Consider the following 18,722-nt stretch of genomic DNA (forward strand, 5'->3'; position numbering starts at 1 on the left):
CAACAAATCTCTCTAATATATAAGCAAAATACATATGTATTAAGTGTAAAGTGCTTGTTTAATGTTCTTACCAATGAAACAACCTCTGATTGTTTGGTTGTTTTTGGTGGTGGTGGTTTGGTTTTGTTAAAGAGCAGTTGAAAGTACAGGTGGGATTTGGGGAAGGAGGCAATGTTTGTTTTTTAGGATTAGATCAAAGCATTTGGCAGGTTGATTTGTTTATATCTGTTCTAGGCAAACATTTGGTTTTGCTGTTTTGGCTAGGGTAGTCCAATAAAGCTTTGGAGAGGAGATGGTGTTTATTGGTATATTTCCAAAAGTTTTGAAAATATTTCTTGTGTGCTTTGTCTTGCTGGTGCAGCATTTCCAGTCTGTGTTTTAGAATACAGAAATTCGAAGCTGCCTTTCTACCATGATTCATCATGTATTCTCCATCATTTTGTGGGTGTTGTCAGCTCTTCTGAAAGTTGACCGCTGTCTTCTGCTGTAATTGCTCAGGTTCAGAACTCTCCTTGAGGACAGGTTGACCGAAAGCTTCTGCAAATCCTTGCCTGTGTTGGGAAGTGATAGGTGTTTATGAGAACCTTTTGTTAAATCTGTAAAATGACCTGATTGGATATGGTTGCTAAGTTTTGTGGCGATATCATGGGAGAATCATTAGATATTGACAGCTAGCTTCTGGAAGACTTCACCTTATGTTGGATGTGTATTTTTCTATTATTCTTTATTGCTGCTTCTAGCTTTCCTTGTCACAAGTATAAATACTGGTCTTCAGTGAAAGAAAACTTGTATTTTCAGTAATTTCTGGTGTGGCAATCCAGATAGCTTGGAGAAAGATGCAATGTGACACATAATGAAAGCTTATAAGCAAAATCACACCAGGTTGGTACTGGGGAATTCAGGGAAGCTGCGGGAGGGCAAATGATCATCAGTACTTGAGGGAAACCAGGGACTGACTGGGTGAGGAAATGGAGCAGTGGATAGGAATTTAAATTACCAGAGGAACCTTGATGAAACATATCTCAGACTGGGTTCCTAGAAATAATAAAGCAGGTGAAACTGAGGTTTGCAAATAATACGTTTGCTGGAGGAAAACGGACTAGAAGAAATGAACTAGATTTGATGTGACACTGGTGATATGATACTTCTGAGTAAGGTCCATTAATAAACCCCAAGTGGAATCTTGAGTCCTCTGCAAATAGCAAATATGTTGAAAAATCCATTAGCAAAATGGATTCTCGAGTTAATACAACCCTCCGAGTGGCCATTGCTGTCAGATTAAGGTGACGCATGACTGCTTAGTGGCCCTCGCTGTCTGATCCTGCGGAGGAGCCAGGAAGTGCCAGTGTAGATCAAGAAGGTAAGGTTTGCTTTGCTGCTGGTTTCCAATGTCCAAAATTTTAAATGTACTGAGAAGATGCTTTATTTGTGGAGGCAAGCAATCTAATAGCATGTGATGTTCTGGGGTCTTGTGGTGTCCTTTGTATACAGATGTGTCTGTAATTCTTATAGTGTTTTGAAGGGATTTCTGAAACATGGTGAACATTTGCTTTTAAACTTGTGGGGCATCCTCATGTCACTTTCATGACCTGCAACAGGGATTAATTTTGGACTTTGTGACCACAGAAATAAGTCTGAGGTGTTAGGAAAGGTACTGGTGTCTAAGAGTTTAGGAGAACCCAGACTCACTTGAATGTCAAGTGTTTTGCAGATTCAATGGGCAATAGCTATTACTATGTTGATATACACTAGCTACTAAAAAAGCCACAGAATGTTTGTGGGGATTATTTGGCCCCATTATTCTCATTGCCATTTTTATGTACCTTTTGAAAACCATGTTTCCAAGAATTAGAATAAACAGCTAGAAGAGGTTGTGGTGAAATTTGATGTAAGATTTGAATTTTGGTGCTTAGAATATTGCCTTTAGAGTGTGCCTTCTCAATTTTACATCATCAAATTAATTGTTAATGCACTTCAGCATGATCATTAAATGCAGCATCACTATGAGGTCATAGGTGTATTTTATGCCTTCATATATTAGACCATTTCAGTAGCCCTTTAACTATGAAATGAAGGCTTTTATAAGGAGTGTGTGAAATTTGACAGACCAGCATTATTCTGTCTTCACCTATTCTACTTGACACTGAAGGCATCAAATTCCATTGAGCATTTTGGTAGCATTTTATTCACGTTCATACTCTCAGGTGACTGAACAACTTCAAGTTATTCTAAGATTTCATGCCATTTTGTTTTGAGTGATTGGATAGACACTGTAAAAAGGTTATGACAAGGCTTGTTTTGGTGCAAGTTGATCTAATGGCATTATATTATTTTCCTGCTCAAGCCCTTGTGTGGATGCCTGCTTGTAACCTGGAGCATGGCTTGTGGTTTGATCATCCTTCGATTATGCTCTTAGTGTTGCCGGTGGTCAGTGGAGAGCTGTGGTGGTGACTTTCTGAGTTTATCAATTTTAGCTATGTTGGTTGTTTACTGAAAGCTTATCCCAGTAGGTCATGAAACTTTTGCTAGAATGGTTTGACTAATTTTCTTGAAAAGTGGTTTGTTTAAAAGTTGTCCCATAATTATTCAAGGATTTTTTTTTTTTTTTCTTTTGGTCGCTAGTCTTAGGGAATAGATCTTGGAAGAATATGTTGTGGTGAACATCTTCTGAACAGGCTGGTTGTCAGTTATCACACAGAAATGTGTTTCCTGTGTATAACATTTATAAAATTTTACATTACTGCCTGAGTCTTGAAGTCCTGCTTATTTATTTATTTATTTAGCAAAATTATTTATTTATTTATTTATTTATTTTATTTAGCAAAATATTTTATTTAGCAAAATATCTAGTTTCCTGATAACACTTTGAATAAAATCAGTTGTTCTTTTAGATTGTATTTCTGTCCATCAGCAGTTGTGAATCTCTAGCAAGCCAAACCTTTTCTCATTCTAGTCCTGCATCACTTCATGTCAGCAATAGCTGTGGTGCGGGGCTCAGTGACAGGGGCTTTCTTTAAGGAAGGGTGTTACGGGTATTCACACAAAGACAGTATTTCAGCTGCACAGCTTGACTGCCAGGCACCACTTGAAAGAGCCATTCTGTTTAAGAGAGAAAATGTGGGAGGTTCGAAATATTCTAATGGGATTTGGCTGTATGGTGAGAAACTGCCAGTTCAAAGGAGACCAGCCAGTTCCGGTGCTCTGAAATGGGACTCAAGGAGAAAGATGAAGAGACCAGATATTTTTATACTGAGCTGAAGTGATGGAAAATTGTGGGATGCATAAAGCCTTTGTACAATATGGGCAGGCAGAAAAAAGTAATTCTGTGGGTTAGAGCTGGATGAGATGTACAACGGTACTGTTTCATCTTCCTTTAGAAATACCTATTTTCAGATGAGTGTATGAGCAGGGTGACACTTGGCTACATGCTCGAAGCACCACTGATATTTTTAGGAGAGAACTAGTACTTGTTACAGGATGGGATTTCAGGAAAAACAGAAACAAACCCCACAACACAGATCACCTTTGTTTTCTATAGATAAGAGCATTTTTGCCTTCTTGAGGTATAAAGGAGGCTTTCAGCTGGAATGCTATTTAAGACTCTTGAGGGGAAGGGGAAGAGAATCAATTACTTCAGAGGATCATTGAGATTCATAAGAAATAAGTGTAACCTTTGATTTACCTAGTATGTGCATTTTGCTCATCTCTTCAGTTTTCCTCTTGATTTTATTTGTAAATTGATTTTTCTTAGAAATAGAGGAAATTGTTTAAGAGCGTTATCTTCTTTAAAATTCTATAATTTCCAGATTTCTTATAAAAAAAAATGTATCTCCTTCATGACTTTTAAACAAATGGATCATTTCAGTTAATTAGTGAGTTAATTCACTAGTTGAAAAACTAGGTAGAAAAGACTAGTAAGAAGATCTCAGTTGAAAATGGAAGCACTTTCTTTAATGCTTTACTTCAGACAAATAAGAGAAATCCCAGTGTATTTATACAACGTGGGCCCTTGTAGATTTTTTTTTTTTCCCTTTGAAATCTTAATGTATACTCATTTTCCCAATATTATGGATCAGACTCTGTTGTCCTTCTTGAGCTCTTAGCCAAAAGACAAAATATTCCTGGAAGATAACTGTACATTTGAGAGTGTTTGAGTCATGTTAATATCCACTGTTTTCTTTGAAAATATTGGCAGTCTTGCAGTATCAGGCATTGAAGGCAAAAGGCAAAATGGGAGAAGAGTATTTTTGTTGCTGTGGTAACCATGAACTGGATTATTTTAATTTCACAAAAGAGTTTCGTAAGTTGTCCCTCATAAGAAGTTGAAACAGATTGAGGAGAAGACGAACAGCAGAATCTATTTTAATTCCATAGCTACATTTTACTGTTGCTGAAAAATAGCTTTTCTGGAATGCATAGATATTTTAAACCTTGTGTTCCAGCTTTCTGGAGATTTATGTAGGTTTCAATCACTGTGGAAAATTAGATGAAATGGAGGGAGGATAAAAATAACTAAGCCTTTCTAAAATTCCTGAGCTAAGTCAGTGATCAAGCTGTCTCAAAATCACTGCAGCAAGAGAAGAAGGGGGACAAGGAGTAGCATTGAACAGCAGGTCTGAAGTGATTTCCGTAAAGATATGATCCAAATTTGTCATCAGAGCTTTTCAGGTACATCCGTAGTTTCTTGCTGTCATTTCAATACTTGCAGTTCGTTGGTCGTGTTAGAAGAGCTGTGTGGGTCTAAAACACCTGCGTGGTTCTGGAATCCTCTTTCTTACGAAGAATGAACACATCCAGCAGAAGTCTTGCTAGACATCCCGCTATATGGGTTCTTCTAGGCTGTTTCCATAAAGCTTCCCGCTCCTCTCAGTAGTGTGGTCAGTATAAAGGAGATGCTAATACCTCTTGATATTAAAACTTGTTCCGAGCAACAGCAGAGAGGACTTGCAATGCTGACGGGGATTTTTTTCAGTCCTGTTGATGCTAGTAGCCTAATAACTGTTGTCAGCCATTATGCTGCATTAATAGCAGAAGAATATTTAGGGGCAAGTAGTAAAACAAACCAAATATGATATTGGAAGTTTGAGAAGAAGGAAAAAATGTGTATGGTAATAATTGCAAAGGGAAAAACTACCAACTTGGATGAAAAACTGCTTCAGGTTGCACTGTTGGTTGTCATCCAAGTTGAAGCAAGTTACTGGATTGTTTGTCTAAATGGGAGGTTTAAAATAGAAAATAGTTATTGATTTAGATTGTGGAAAAGTGTGCTAACTAAACAAAAGTAGTATACTTTCTAGTTGTATTGTCTGTTTGTTTTTACTTCTAGAGTGGTGAGTCCAGGATGATCTTTCATTTTCATTATACTACATGGCCAGACTTTGGAGTTCCTGAATCCCCAGCTTCATTCCTGAACTTTCTGTTTAAAGTCAGAGAGTCTGGTTCGCTAAGTCCTGAACACGGACCTGCAGTGATTCACTGCAGTGCAGGGATAGGACGTTCTGGCACATTTTCATTAGTAGATACTTGTCTTGTCTTGGTAAGTGTTTGATCATTTTCTCTGTCACTCCTTTCCTTCTCCTGACACCCTGCCTGTCTTCCCAATGTGGGCTTTTCAGTCAGGCGGCTTTAAAAGCATTTAAGTTAATGACATGCCAGTGAAAACTTTTAACTAAGACATCATACTTCCCCCCCCCCCCCATATTTTGATGCTTTAAAAATACAACTCTTGAAATGCATTTACAAGTCCACCTTGAAGTACTTTACACGTTTTCAAAGCTTCCTGGAAAGTAAATAGTAAGCATTCTTTTCTTTTTATATAAGATGTGCTTAGAAAAGATTGAGGTGGGTTTTTTTTTTAATAATACGAACTCAAAAGTTGGGCTTGTGAATATAGAGTCATAGAATGTCCTGAGTTGGAAGGGACCCACAAGGATCATCGAGTCCAACTCCTGTCCCTGTTTATGACAAGCCCACAGTTCACACCATGTGTCTGAGGGTGTTGTTTGGCCTCAAATACTGCCAGGCTTGGCGCCATAACTACCTCCCTAAATATATATGGAGACAGCTGAATATATAAGTCTTTTTCTCTAAACATGGAACATCTTGCACCTCTGACAGGCCCCTTTTGTTAAGGTTGCAGAAAATTGGTATCTGAACTAGGATGAGAACTCAGACGTGCCCCTGAGCCTCCTGCAGTGCCACATGGATGAGTAGGTGGTTTTGCTTACTCTGTGAACTGCATCATCTATAATTTTTCAAGACTCAAGTGAACTTTAAATGTTAAATAGTATTTAAAATATCTTTAAATTTTTATGGATTTTAAAGTCCAGATACAGACTTTTTTGTCTTTGGCTGTGCTTGGTAATAGTGAGAAATGTAGCACAGGTTTAGGTGAAATAGGATTTCATTAAATTATAAGACACTTATCTTCTGATTTGGTTAGATCCTCTCAATTTATTTTTTTAGTCAGGTTTTCTTTTTTTTTCTGTATTTTAAAAACATGTATGTTTTGAATTAAGTATACTTTAATATTAGATGAATTAAAGTGAACATTGCAAGAAGTGCAGATATGTGGTTAAAAGACCTCATGAATGTAGTGTGGGGACAAGTGTATGCATTGCTTGGGTTAGAGATTCTGCTTTAAAAAAGGAAACTTGTCCACATTCAGTCATTCCAAATTGCTGTTCCATTGAGGAGCAGGAGGAAATACTCCTTTATGGTTCTGATTCTTGAAGTCCTATTTCAAAATACAAATACGTGCCTGAATGAAATCACACATATCTAAATTTCTTAATTTTAAGACTTGATGTTAGGGTACTGATTTATTTGGTTAATACATGATCATTGATTTGTTCATAATAAGCTTTCATTAGATGGCTAACCTTTTTCCTGTAAAACCAATTTAGAAATAATTTGAAATGTTAATTTTGTATATAACTAATAGAAACATGATATGAAAAAAAAATTTTTAGATTGAATTTATGGCTCATTTTTACTTTTAATTTTTCATATGTTGTCTCTCTTGATTGATGACAATGACACTTTTGATGTAACTTTATTTACAGATGGAAAAAAAAGACCCATCTTCTGTAGATATCAAGAAGGTATTACTGGATATGAGAAGATATCGAATGGGACTTATTCAGACTCCTGATCAATTAAGATTTTCATATATGGCGGTAATAGAAGGAGCAAAATACATAATGGGGGATTCAACTATACAGGTAAATGTTTTTCTCCATGTATTTAAACATAAACAGTAGGCCGCTAACAGCAGTTAAAAATGAGCTCCGAACTATTTTAAAACATGTAACTGTGCAATTTAAATAATTTGCCTTTTTCAATAGTTACCTAGAAGGTATTAAAGGTATTTGATGAGCACCTTCTGTCAGCTAAACTTTTAATACTACATATTTATCCCCTCTTAGATAAAATATAAAAAGAACTTGTTTGCAGTAATGTTTTTTTAAAAAAGTTAAATCAATCTCTTTAATACTGAAAAGCAAAAGTAATGCACAGTATCACTTCAAAAAGATAGCAAGGATTTTTTTAGGATTTTTTGATCTTTGCTATGTATTTTCCCAGTGATAAAGTTGCCTGATGCTACAGATCAGGTTTATTAGTAAAGTTTCCTTTTTTTTTCTTTTTTTTTTTTTTTAATCTTTCTGCATCCTTTAATATTTGTGTTACAGTTAGTAGAATCTTAGAATGTAGCCAAATATAAAGAGGTTTGGGATAAACAGATTACCAAATCTTTCACTATTTTATTAGTGTGGCTTGCAGATGTAACAGTAGCTACAGCTATTTTAAATGACTGGGGCAAGGTGGGAGGGAGAACTGGAAGAGCAAGCTGCAAAACACACTTAATTCTGCTTTCATATGCTAGGGCTTTTTTGTTTTGTTGATTTCTTAAAATCATGAATGAAGCAGATAAACTAAAACACATTTCATGCTTTCTGTGGTTCTGGTAGTTGTCAGATTCTTCTCTTTGACAAATGTTTCTTGAATTGCTGTGTAAATAAAGAAATAATTTTGAACAACTAATAATGACCACCTAGGTAATGTGCTGCTAGTCTGACACCTGCACCACATGCCCAGAAGACTGTGATTGATCCTGACACTAACAGCAATTTAGCCTTTTCATTTTCTGGAAGCTATTTCTGGTGATAAGAGGGTATTCTCTCTAAGAATTTTTCTGCCTCATTTTTTAAAAAGCCGTGCTCCAAACTGTGGGCAGCTTTGGTTCCCACACTTACCCATCCAGATCACAGGATTTCTTGTTTCTGGACACAAGGGAGCGTTGTCAACTCAGAATACTGATTGCCAGGTTCAAGTGTGTTATCTCTTCATACTAAGAGGATGCCGAAGCAGGCACACTTCTCCTTTGTTCTTTTTTTCTTATTATGATTGTTCAGCTGATCTTTCTTAAACCAGTGTTTCCTGCTGCACAGGCAGTTGTGCTGTTGCTTTTCTCTGTAGGCCCTGAGGTCACGTGCAGAAAATCAACTGGCAGTACTTAATAGGAGTATTTCTCTTTTCAAGGTCAGCTAGATTGGGTTTTTTCCCCCCTGTGGAACAGTTGTGCTGTCCAGAGTGTGAGAGGCATTTTCTTCTCTCTCCTAGTGATGGGGAGGGCATGAAGTCATTGAACGCTTCTGTGATATAACATTACTCAAAGTTCATCTCTGACATCTCTGTGGATTTAAAAGTCAGTAAACTGCGCAGACAAACACAACAGATGCTTGAACCATTACTTGCTTACAGCTAGTGGCTGCAACCGCAACACGTGTTGGGGGTGAGGAGTCTCTTCCCCTCCTCCATCCCCGGTGGGATTTCCACCTGTGGCTGAAAGGAAGGGTCACTTGCCGAGGTCGCCCTGACACCCTGGAGAGCTCCATGGGGCTGTAGCCGAAACAATTACCTGCTTCCTCATGCTACTACAGTCCTGTGCTGTATCCATCATGAGATGGAAGGAGGCCGAAGTTTTAATTCCTGTAAAATCCTATGGTAATGAGGATGAGTTAATATTGCTTCAGCAACCCGTTGCCACCATCCACTCCAAGAGACAATGTGGGCCCCAAGTCTTAGCTCCCCCACAGAGGCTTTCTCGTTGTAATTTTAAGGACAGTTGTATTTGTCAAATCAAACTTTGTCACTTCTTTGTTTCTTCTAAACAAGCTTCACAAGATTCACTGTAGTACTTCAGTTCCCGAGGTGTATTTGTGTTGTTGTTTTTTGTAAAGTTGCAGGTACCATCATAAAACAGCAAAGGTAATTCAGGTAATCCTTGTCTGTCTGCTCCAAGTTGTACATTATTTTTCCAGTCCCGCTATTCACGTAGTCTTGTGATAGATACAGAAACTTAAAATTACCAGCCATTTGAGCTATTGTTATTACATGTTTAAAATAGAATTATTGGTGGAAAATTCCTTCTGTTCGATAACAGTAGTAAAATTGCCTCTGATTTCAGTTCTTCCTGTGTGGCTTATCACTCCAGATGGAATAGGGATTTATCTCAGGCAGCAAATCTCTTGTGGACATAACCCTGTCTTCCAGAAGGCCTTTTTCTGTGACAGTAAGAGTGTGCTGCTAAGTAGCTTTCCATTTGTCAAGTGGCTGTTTCTTTTTGTTTGTTGAAGACCAAACAAAGAAAACCTCAGAGAGTGAAGTGTCTTGTGCCTGAAGACTCTATCAATTTCAGATCTATCCTGGAAGCTCCTCTGCAGCGGAGGCATCGGTTTATTGTTAAAGCTCATACTGCCAGCAGTTCATTTATGATAAAAAGGGGTCATTGTTGGAGAAGGTGCATCTTCACCTAACCTTATTTCTTCATCTAGCAATTTTCTTGATCTAGTAGTTCCTTTAATCTCCTTCAGTGACTGTTCTGCTGGAGGACGTCTTGGGCAAAGAGGGCCTTCAGTGTTAGGGGAATGTTTGAAATATGTTCTCCTTTTTTTCAGAAACGGTGGAAGGAGCTCTCTAAGGAGGACCAAGCACCAAGTTCTGAGCAGTCTCCTCCACACCCAACCAAAATAATCACAGAGAAGTACAATGGGAACAGCATAGGCCTGGAGAGCAAAGATCAAATGGAGAAAATAAATACTGACATGTCCACTAAAGTTCAAGATACGACAGATGGAAATATTGAAAGGTAGGCAAGATGAAGGAACCGTTTAGAAGGCAGATACGCTCTCCCAGAAGGTTGAATTATTGTATGCTTTTCTTATCGTCAGAAAACTTCAAGGTCTTTCTTCAGTAGAGGGAAAGGACAGGTGGTATTTGACTATCTTATTTAATTATTTTTAAAATGCAACTTCAGTTATTCCTTGTGATAAAGTTTTATTGTTTAAAGGTCAAGAGAAGACAAAACCTCGAATTGAAGCAGCTAAACCTCATGCTTGAAAACATTTTGCTGCAGACTGACTGTGAACTCTATTGTGCAGTGTTAATTAGATCCAAAAAGTGCCCAACATAATTTGATATTGATTTTTAAATTTAATGCTAAATTCTGTTTGGAAAAATATATGATACCTGAGAAACACACAATTTTTATCAGTTACCACTTTGTGTATGGTGATTGAAATGGCATCACTGAAGTCATGTGTTACCCTCCACTCATGTTAGATCTACCACTGTGAATAGATTTCTGTGGTTTAGCTGCATCATGTGAATTTGTCTTTCTCCGGCACGTTTCTCTGCCTCACGAGCACTATGAGCTACTGTATTTGGAATTACCATCTGAATTACTGTGCCTTGCGGCATGGTGTCACTTGGGCCAGAACGGTGTCACTTGGGCCTGCACGCCTGCGGGTTGCCTGTGGATCCGTGGCCAGAGACCCTGAAACCGGCGTGGGGTGTGCCCAGGGGTTGCAGCCTGAGACGAGGTGCAGCAGTTCGATGGAGATAGACTGGCATTCTGAAATGACAGATGGCTTGTGGAATGCCCTGAGGAGTTTATCTTTTTATGTCTTTATTAAGTGTTTTGAGAGAAAACGATAGTGGGTTTGTAGATGTTTGAAGGAGCCCCTCACAAGCAGGAGGAGGGGCATGGGTGAGTGTGGTGTTTGTGTGCTAGGACTTGGACAACCAAAGAGGTTTTTTTGTGTCAGAGTTTGCTTTCTTAGAGAGTGTGAGGATGCTTTTGGAGACAGTTACAAGAAGGCCTTGGTAGTGTAACAGCACATGACTGGGTTTTTTTTGTTTGTTTGTTTTGGTTTTTTTTCTTTTTCTTTTCTTTTCTTTTCCCAGCCTGTGTCCTTGATCAAGATGTGGTTTACAGCCTAAGATGAGCACCACTAAATCTGCCTGCAGACTTAAGTTAGGATCAATGTGTCAGTGAGGCTTGTGTGAACTCGGCAGTGGAGTCACACAGTTAAATACTAAGAATGCTTGCCTGTAATACCCTACATTGCATATAAAAGCAGCCTCCGTGCAAAAAATCTCAGCCGCTGAAACAGGCACTGACCGGGGTGAAAGGCTAAGCTCAGATAATGAAGCTAATTCTGTTCCCCGTTGAACACTTAAGTCAGGCACCACTTAGATCTTTACATAAGTCATTTACTAACTTCTTAGGGCCTTGCTGGCCTGAAACTGTCCACATCAAGATTGTTAAAACAGAATAAAGATTGCTTAGTTTAGATATTTACATACTGCTGCCATGTGCTTCTGGTGGGTTAACTATTGGGAGTACATTGGGAAGAAGTTTGTTTTAATGCTTTAGTAGACTTTTTTTCCTGTTCTACGATTTAAGATTTACCTTCATTTTATTTTTTTTCTTTAAGTGCTGTCCGAAAACGGCTGCGAGAGGATAGAAAAGCTAACACAGCACAGAAGCTGCAGCAGATGAAGCAGAAGCTAAATGAGACTGAAAGAAAAAGAAAAAGGTGGTTATATTGGAAACCTATTCTCACTAAGATTGGGTTTGGTGCACTGATTTTAGCTGGTGCTTATTCTTGCTGGAAAATGTATTTTCAAGAACATTCCTTGTAAGTAAACAGTAAGCCTGTCTGCTCCAGCAGCTAATTTTGCTGAAAGTTAATGACTAGGGGTGTGACTTTAAGTGGTAAACTCCTAACACCTGGAATGGGTACAGACAATACAATAGAGAAGTGATGTAAACTTGATCCCATGGCAACATCTCAGGACTTTCCACTGCAGGTACTTAGAAAAATGAACTGCTGCCCCGCCAACAAAGCTGACTTTTTGTTTATATGAGCAGGTACAAACTTGCTGCAACTGTTTATACACTTTTTTAAATGGTGGATCTTAAGCAAACCCTGAACCACAGAGGTTTAGCTACTGAAGGCTGTCTGGATTTAAATTTACATGCCTGACATAAGCAATAAACAGTGTTGTATCATTTACGTTATTAATGCAAAGAAGTTATCCTTACATGTGTGTAATGTGTAATGTACTAGTGACATGAACATAAACATTTTATATTCTTATGACCTAGGATAAATATATTTTCTAATTGCATATTTAATCTTTTTGTAGTTCACTGTACTTTTAAAAGCTCAGTTTGTACAAATTTCTGACCAAAAAGAATTTGATTTTGAAACAAAATGTAATTATAATTTGTGCATGAAAATAATAGTGCAACCATTCCCCATATTTTGACTCTCAAATTTATGATGTGAGCAGCTAGGGGTCTGATGAAGCACTTGACAATTTCTGCTCTGTTAATTTGCATTCCTTATTTATTTTTTTGTAGTTTTCATTATTTAAGGCTTGAAAATTTGATTTTTTTTAAAGGCTTTTGAGAACTTAGCTCCCACTAAAAAGCATACTGTTACGTTGATTCTTGTATTCAGATTCCAACTACTGTTTGAAGGCCAACATTGTTAAAGTTCTGACATTCCATTAAATGTGAAACATGGTGTTTTGTGTGTCTATAGATTTTAATTGCTAGAAAGAATAAAATGAACGCATCAGTAATAGGTGTAGAAAGCACATCAAAGGAAACTATAGTTGGACTCTCAAGGGCGGTAGTAACAGGAAACAAATGTTGGCAGAATTCTGCCGTACCCAGTGTGTTCAGCTGTAGGAGCCACCTCCTTAACTTCACAAAGTCTGCATAGAATTGCTTTCCAGGTTCCCAGTGCTGTATCAAAGAGGCATGACTTAAAACACTTAATGACTAATATTTTGGGAATACCTATTCTGCAGTCACTTTAAAATTATTGCGCACTCCTTTTCCATTAGTTGGACAATAACACTTTCTAAATAGTAATTCAACACAAATCACTTTCTGTGCTTTAAATTCTCTTTGAATACGGGGATTGTATGTGGCTGTGTGTAGCTTGCTGTCATTCAAGTTGAGACCAAATAATTTGTAGTATTGGACTGCACTTTGGAACTCAGATTTTATTTATTCAAGCACTGCCTTGTTGGGTGACTTCAAAGAAGTTGTGTTTTCTCCCTCCATTTTCCCAGTTTGGTTGTTTTCTGTTAGGTACAGGGTTGGGGGGGATATGTTTTTCCTTTTTATTTTTTCCCCCCTCCTTTTGTAAAGCACTCTTTGAATTTACTGCTGAAAAATACTGGAAGAGCTAGATACTATAGTTACTTTGCTCCTTATCCAAAGGAGTTAACTTGAAAGGTTTCCAGTGTGTGCAAGCTTTGTAGTAACATACCAGGCATGGGGCCCAAATAGTCCGACATTTACTACGCAAAGCTGAGTTTATTCTTTGAAATTCTCATTTCACAATAGCTAATACTATTTTGGACTATGCTGTTTATATAGTAAACAAATGCTTAAGGGGCCAGATAAGGAAAACAAGTGCAGTTTCTTAGAACATCCAGTTCTGAATTTGGGAAACACCATGTCAGTAAAACAAGAGAACTTGTCCTGTGGCATTACTGAGCAACTGTGTGGCTCTAATAGCAAAATGACTTACTGACGGCTGTGGCACGCTATAGGCTGGCAGCTTACGTGCTGTAAGACATTTCCTAATTGTTACAACCATGGTAACTCTTTCGGCCAAGAAGAGGCTTGGCAAAATATATATCTTTTTTTTTTTTCCTTTAAATTGAGAAGACAGATTTTTCAGTATCAGCTATAACTGATGGTAGGTGTAAATGTAGTGCCTTATAAAAGATATTTTGGTTATGGAAAAACACATGGAATGTAATTAAATGCTTGTATAACAGAAATAGTTCAGATTTTATTCTCAATACTTAGAAGCCGCTAAGAAAAAAGTGCAGGCAAAACCTTCACTGAAATTTATATTGCCTTTCTGTTTGCATGAGCAGGATTTCCTGGGCCACCAGTACCCTACAGCCACTGAGCTCTAATTCAGTCTCATCAGGTTGCCACTTGAATTTTTTCCTGTTTACATCTTCTAAATCCTGGCTTTTTTGTTCTCTGGATCCTCTTGTCTGGGTAGGGCAGGGCGGGATGGGGCCATCCTTACGTCATCTCATGCTCTGTTACCTTCTTGATGCAATAGAGCAGGACTTAGACATTCAACAGTTGACTTGTAAAAATTTGGTTTGGTGACATGATTGTGAGTCTCTCAAGAGTTTTAACTGTTAATAATTTAAGGACCGCAAACCAAGTCTTGGACAACACTATTTTGTACAATGAATTGTCCATGACAGTATGGGCATAGAAGGGAAATTAAACATTAGTTCCCTTGGTACATTCCAGGAGATAATTTGGATAAAACTCTTCTTTCTGGTCCGTCAGTAATCCTTAAAAACCACAGTCTGGGAGAGGCTTGCTTTCTTTAATGTAAACTCAGCCCTTGTCATACTTTGTTATTCTGTAGGATTTAAACTTCCAGCAGTTTTGCACAACTTGGATGTTAAGTAGGAACAAAGACGAGCCAAAATGAAGAACTGTTGATCCCAGTGACCTCTATTGTAGGAAATGCTTAAAGAGAAAGTTGAAATGAAGGATGTGCCTTCTGACCCCTCTACTGCCTCCCCCCAGCCCCATTTGTGGCAACCTGCTGGCTGGTCCTGTGCTGCTTCTAAAATGCCGTTGCACTTCACTTGATTGAAAGTGTTACTGTGTTGGGTTTTTTCCTCTGTTCTGGAAATGCATCAGTCAAAATATTTGATGCATAGTGGACTTCTTTGAACTTGATTCAGCAATGTTTGACTTGCAGATGAACATTTGTATACAAGAAAAAAATCACTAGCAAACACGTGGGCCTTCATTGCAAGGGGTTTGCAAATTCAGAATTAGTCCTTTAGGTTTTCTGTTCATGCTCTTGGTGCAGGGACAGTCCACTTAGAGTGCCGGTACATCTGTATTGGAATGTATTGAAGTAAAATAATGGAATTCAGTGTGAAATAGCAATTCGAAAAAAATACAGATTTATTTTATGGAAGTAAGATGTTGCAAGTGAAACAGCTTATTCTGTTAAACCTTGAGTAAAATGGTTTACCGATGAGTTTACATCCCACAGAAAAGGGGAGAAGTGTAAATGTGTATGCATGTATGTGTGATTGGATTGTGCAGGCGATTAAAAAGCCTGGCTAGCTTTAAGTTTAATGAATGTTAACCAAAGTATTTAGTTTGCTGTTTGGCATTATAGTTAAACCTGAGACACTTGAGGACTGCATGAGAAACTAAATTAAAGATGACAAAAGACGAAGTCTTCTGCATGGCCAAGTGGCTTAAGTCAGAGGACGAAATTTGCAAAGGTGACATAACACACAGTAGTCTTCCTGGCTTTTTTGTCTTTCCTCAAAGTTCTAGGTCAGTCTCTCATTTTTATGTACGAAAAATAAATGTGTTCAAAATTGCATCTCTGTCTGAGTCTTTATTTAAATTGGAAGGATAAACACTTGGAAGGATTTTTTTAATGTGTCTTAACTGATCGAATAAAGCTGTTTTATGAGTCATAGAATAGTGTGGGTTGGAAGGGACCTTCAAAGGTCATCTCGTCCAACCCCCCTGCAATGCTTGCAGATACTTGGAAGCATTTTACTTGTAGTACCTTGTGAGTACCAAGGTCTTTTTCCGTGTTCCTCGGAGCAGAGCCTGACCTTCCCTGAGAACAGACTGGCCAGTGTTGGGATGTCCCCCACTGCAGGAAAACTTGGCCTAGAAACATTTATTTCCCCACCACTGTGCCAGGGTTGGCCTGCGAAGCCCTGAGAGGTGATGTTCAGTTTGGAGGTGCAGCCTTCTGTAGCGCCACTGGGGCCTGAGAGGACTCTGCAGTGCTGGTGGTTAAGTGCACCGGCTCGTGGTTTGCTGGACTGGGACCAGCAAAGTGTGTGTCTCGTGCGGTAACATGGAAATACCTTCTGGGAAAGCGGCGGCTTTCCCAGAGTGCTGGCTGCAGGCAGATAGTAGTCGGTAGTTGCTGCAGGGAATGCATGAGAAGCTGTTTGGTGTTAGAGTGAGTTGCAAACCCGCTGTCTGTTCTTATTTCTTTTTTTTTTTTTTTTTCTGTACTGTGTACTGAATCGGTGACTTTTTTCTGCATTGTGTGTCGCAGGCCGAGACTGACCGACACCTAAACCTTCAAGACTTGTGAATATTCTGCAGCTATAAACTGCAAAGTATTGACATGCAAAGCGAGACATGACCCCCTCTTCGGGAACAAAAAGTGAGGTCTGTTAAGTACCAAGAAGACCTCAGTTATCTGTTTACAGCATAAACTGCATCGAGGGCATGAAGACCACCAGCAGCGTTGCTACTTTGCAAAACAAAATAATTTGCCGTTTTGTGTTTTTTATAATGCCTGTATTAATGTAGAAAGATGTAAGAGAAATAAATTAGGAAATATTTTGTTTTGTACTGCCATTCTTATTGTATTTTTATACCTTTTGGCAGCATTAAATATTTTTTTAAATTGACAATATGCTGTTGTGTGCACATTATGTTAGGGAGAAACTGTTAAGAGCCTGTTTGGCAGAAAAAGAAATGTTTTGCTTTAAGGTTTCCTCGATATCCTGTCTTAACTGGAAAATGGCAAAATTATTAGAATGTACTTTATGCAAATATTTTCATTAATGCTAAGTATTGTAGTTTGAGCTAGGAGGAACTCTTGCACATTTCTTTTGTAATACACCACTAAGAATATTATTTTATTAATCTGACTGGTTGGTTTGGTAATCCTTTTGATGTTTACTCTTAAAATATGCACAAAATGTTCAGAGTCATTTTGTGAAGGGAACGTGTTTTGTTGTTAATGCTTTGAAGAGAGGAAAATGGGAAATCGGATGTCTCACTGCCCATGGTCATAAATAATTAATGGCTGCTGAGGGCCAGGCGCAAAGTGCACGAAGTGAACGGTGTCTTTAATTAAATGGGTTTTGGACTGTGTCATGATAGTGTGTTGTATGAATATTTTACGTCACATCTCTTGTCTGTTGTCAGCGTTCTCCCTGACACAGTCTGAACAGCTGGACCGGGAAGGGGTAACCTGGAACGCTGCTTGAAGTTGTGCTGATGGACTCTAACAGGGTTTCCAGCCTGGTACCTCCTTGTAACAGCTGATCTAAATTGTGCACTCACTGACATCCTCTGACAGTTTTGGATACACCTTATTTCATTAAAAAACCCCTATATTCAATATGACTGTCTAAACTGGTATGTGGTAGGGTTTTATATGTAATTTGTACATTGCATATTTTTGTAACAAGTTTTTGTACAAATCATAGAGTTGCTGACAGTAAAGTGTGGAAGATGGGGGGAAACCTAGGACAATAATCGGTAATTTTGCTAAAATGAGCAGCAACCGAAAATCTTAACTTGGTTTTGTGGCTCATTCGTGAAAGCAAGTATACTTGTTCAGAGTTGTGCTTAACTTGAAGCTGCATCAGGAGTACTTAATACTATTACTTGAGTTAAATATGTGCATGACACCATCTTGAAATAGTCTCAATACTTAAATTTATTTTGATGATTAGTATTGTTCCTACCCCATGTTGGAGGGGAAAACAACATCACCACTTGATTCAGCTATCATTTTCAAGTTGGTTTCAGCTGTGAGACTAAGAGTTTTTATGAGATCAAGGTCTGGCAAAAACCACTGCAATAAATCCTGTTGTTGAACACAGGAACAGAGCCTGGTTTTACCACTTTATCCTTTGGATGCAGCTTTGAGCCATTTGTGCCTTTTGCCCTCAGCTCTGAGTTATGTTCTCATTATTTTTGTCTTCTGAATTGCAAGTAAGCATATGAAGTACTGGAAATGTGCACGTGCTTCGTTATTTTACCTGCTGCTATCACAGATAACTATCAAATAATAGCAATTAATTTGTTTTCTCTTGTGGGGTGTAGAAGGGTGAAGGTACCTTGTCTCTTGTCACACAGTGGACTCCTCTAATCAAAATGCTGATGTCCTTGCTCCTGAAGTTTTTTTCAAATGACTTCCCTCTGCTAAGCTGCTGGAGTAAAGTTAATGTCAGGCTGACTTGATGAATAGGCAAAGGGAACAGAGTAGTTCCAAAGCCAGAGCTTTGTTGGGTTTTATTGAGGGCTGCCTTGTAACAGCAGAAGTCTTGGCTCACTGGCCCAGGAACTTCAGAAATGTGCACATATTTTGTTGTTTCTACACAAGGCTGCAATTCTTGACTGCTACTAGGGAAATGGATTTTAAAAGCTGAAGGAAGGGGAGGAGCTGCCTTCTGAAAGACGGGGTTAGAAGAATGATAGACTTGGCAGATTTTCAAATGAAAAAGCTGTGATTTTACTGGCTGCTTTTTCCCCCCATCTTTTCAGATCAATGTTGCAGGGTACTTTTTTTTTTTTTTTT

General features: G+C 38.3%; 1 protein-coding gene across 2 annotated transcripts in view; it reads left to right on the plus strand.

The window, feature by feature from the left end:
* The window catches only part of PTPN2 (protein tyrosine phosphatase non-receptor type 2), a 33,532-nt gene extending 15,714 nt beyond the window's left edge, over window positions 1-17,818 (plus strand). Inside the window, exons 6-10 of one of the 2 annotated variants that reach the window (XM_065628216.1) lie at window positions 5,327-5,536; window positions 7,065-7,223; window positions 9,960-10,150; window positions 11,781-11,882; window positions 16,458-17,818. In XM_065628216.1, the coding sequence (XP_065484288.1) occupies window positions 5,327-5,536; window positions 7,065-7,223; window positions 9,960-10,150; window positions 11,781-11,882; window positions 16,458-16,479 (684 nt within the window). In that variant the 3' untranslated portion in view covers window positions 16,480-17,818. Of the gene's footprint in view, window positions 1-5,326; window positions 5,537-7,064; window positions 7,224-9,959; window positions 10,151-11,780; window positions 12,368-16,457 lie in introns of those variants that run through there. The other variant, XM_065628215.1, reaches the window with a different exon arrangement.
* The last annotated feature ends 904 nt before the right edge of the window (window positions 17,819-18,722 follow it).

This window comes from Caloenas nicobarica, chromosome 2 (assembly GCF_036013445.1).
Source record: "Caloenas nicobarica isolate bCalNic1 chromosome 2, bCalNic1.hap1, whole genome shotgun sequence".
Taxonomy (NCBI): Eukaryota; Metazoa; Chordata; class Aves; order Columbiformes; family Columbidae; genus Caloenas; species Caloenas nicobarica.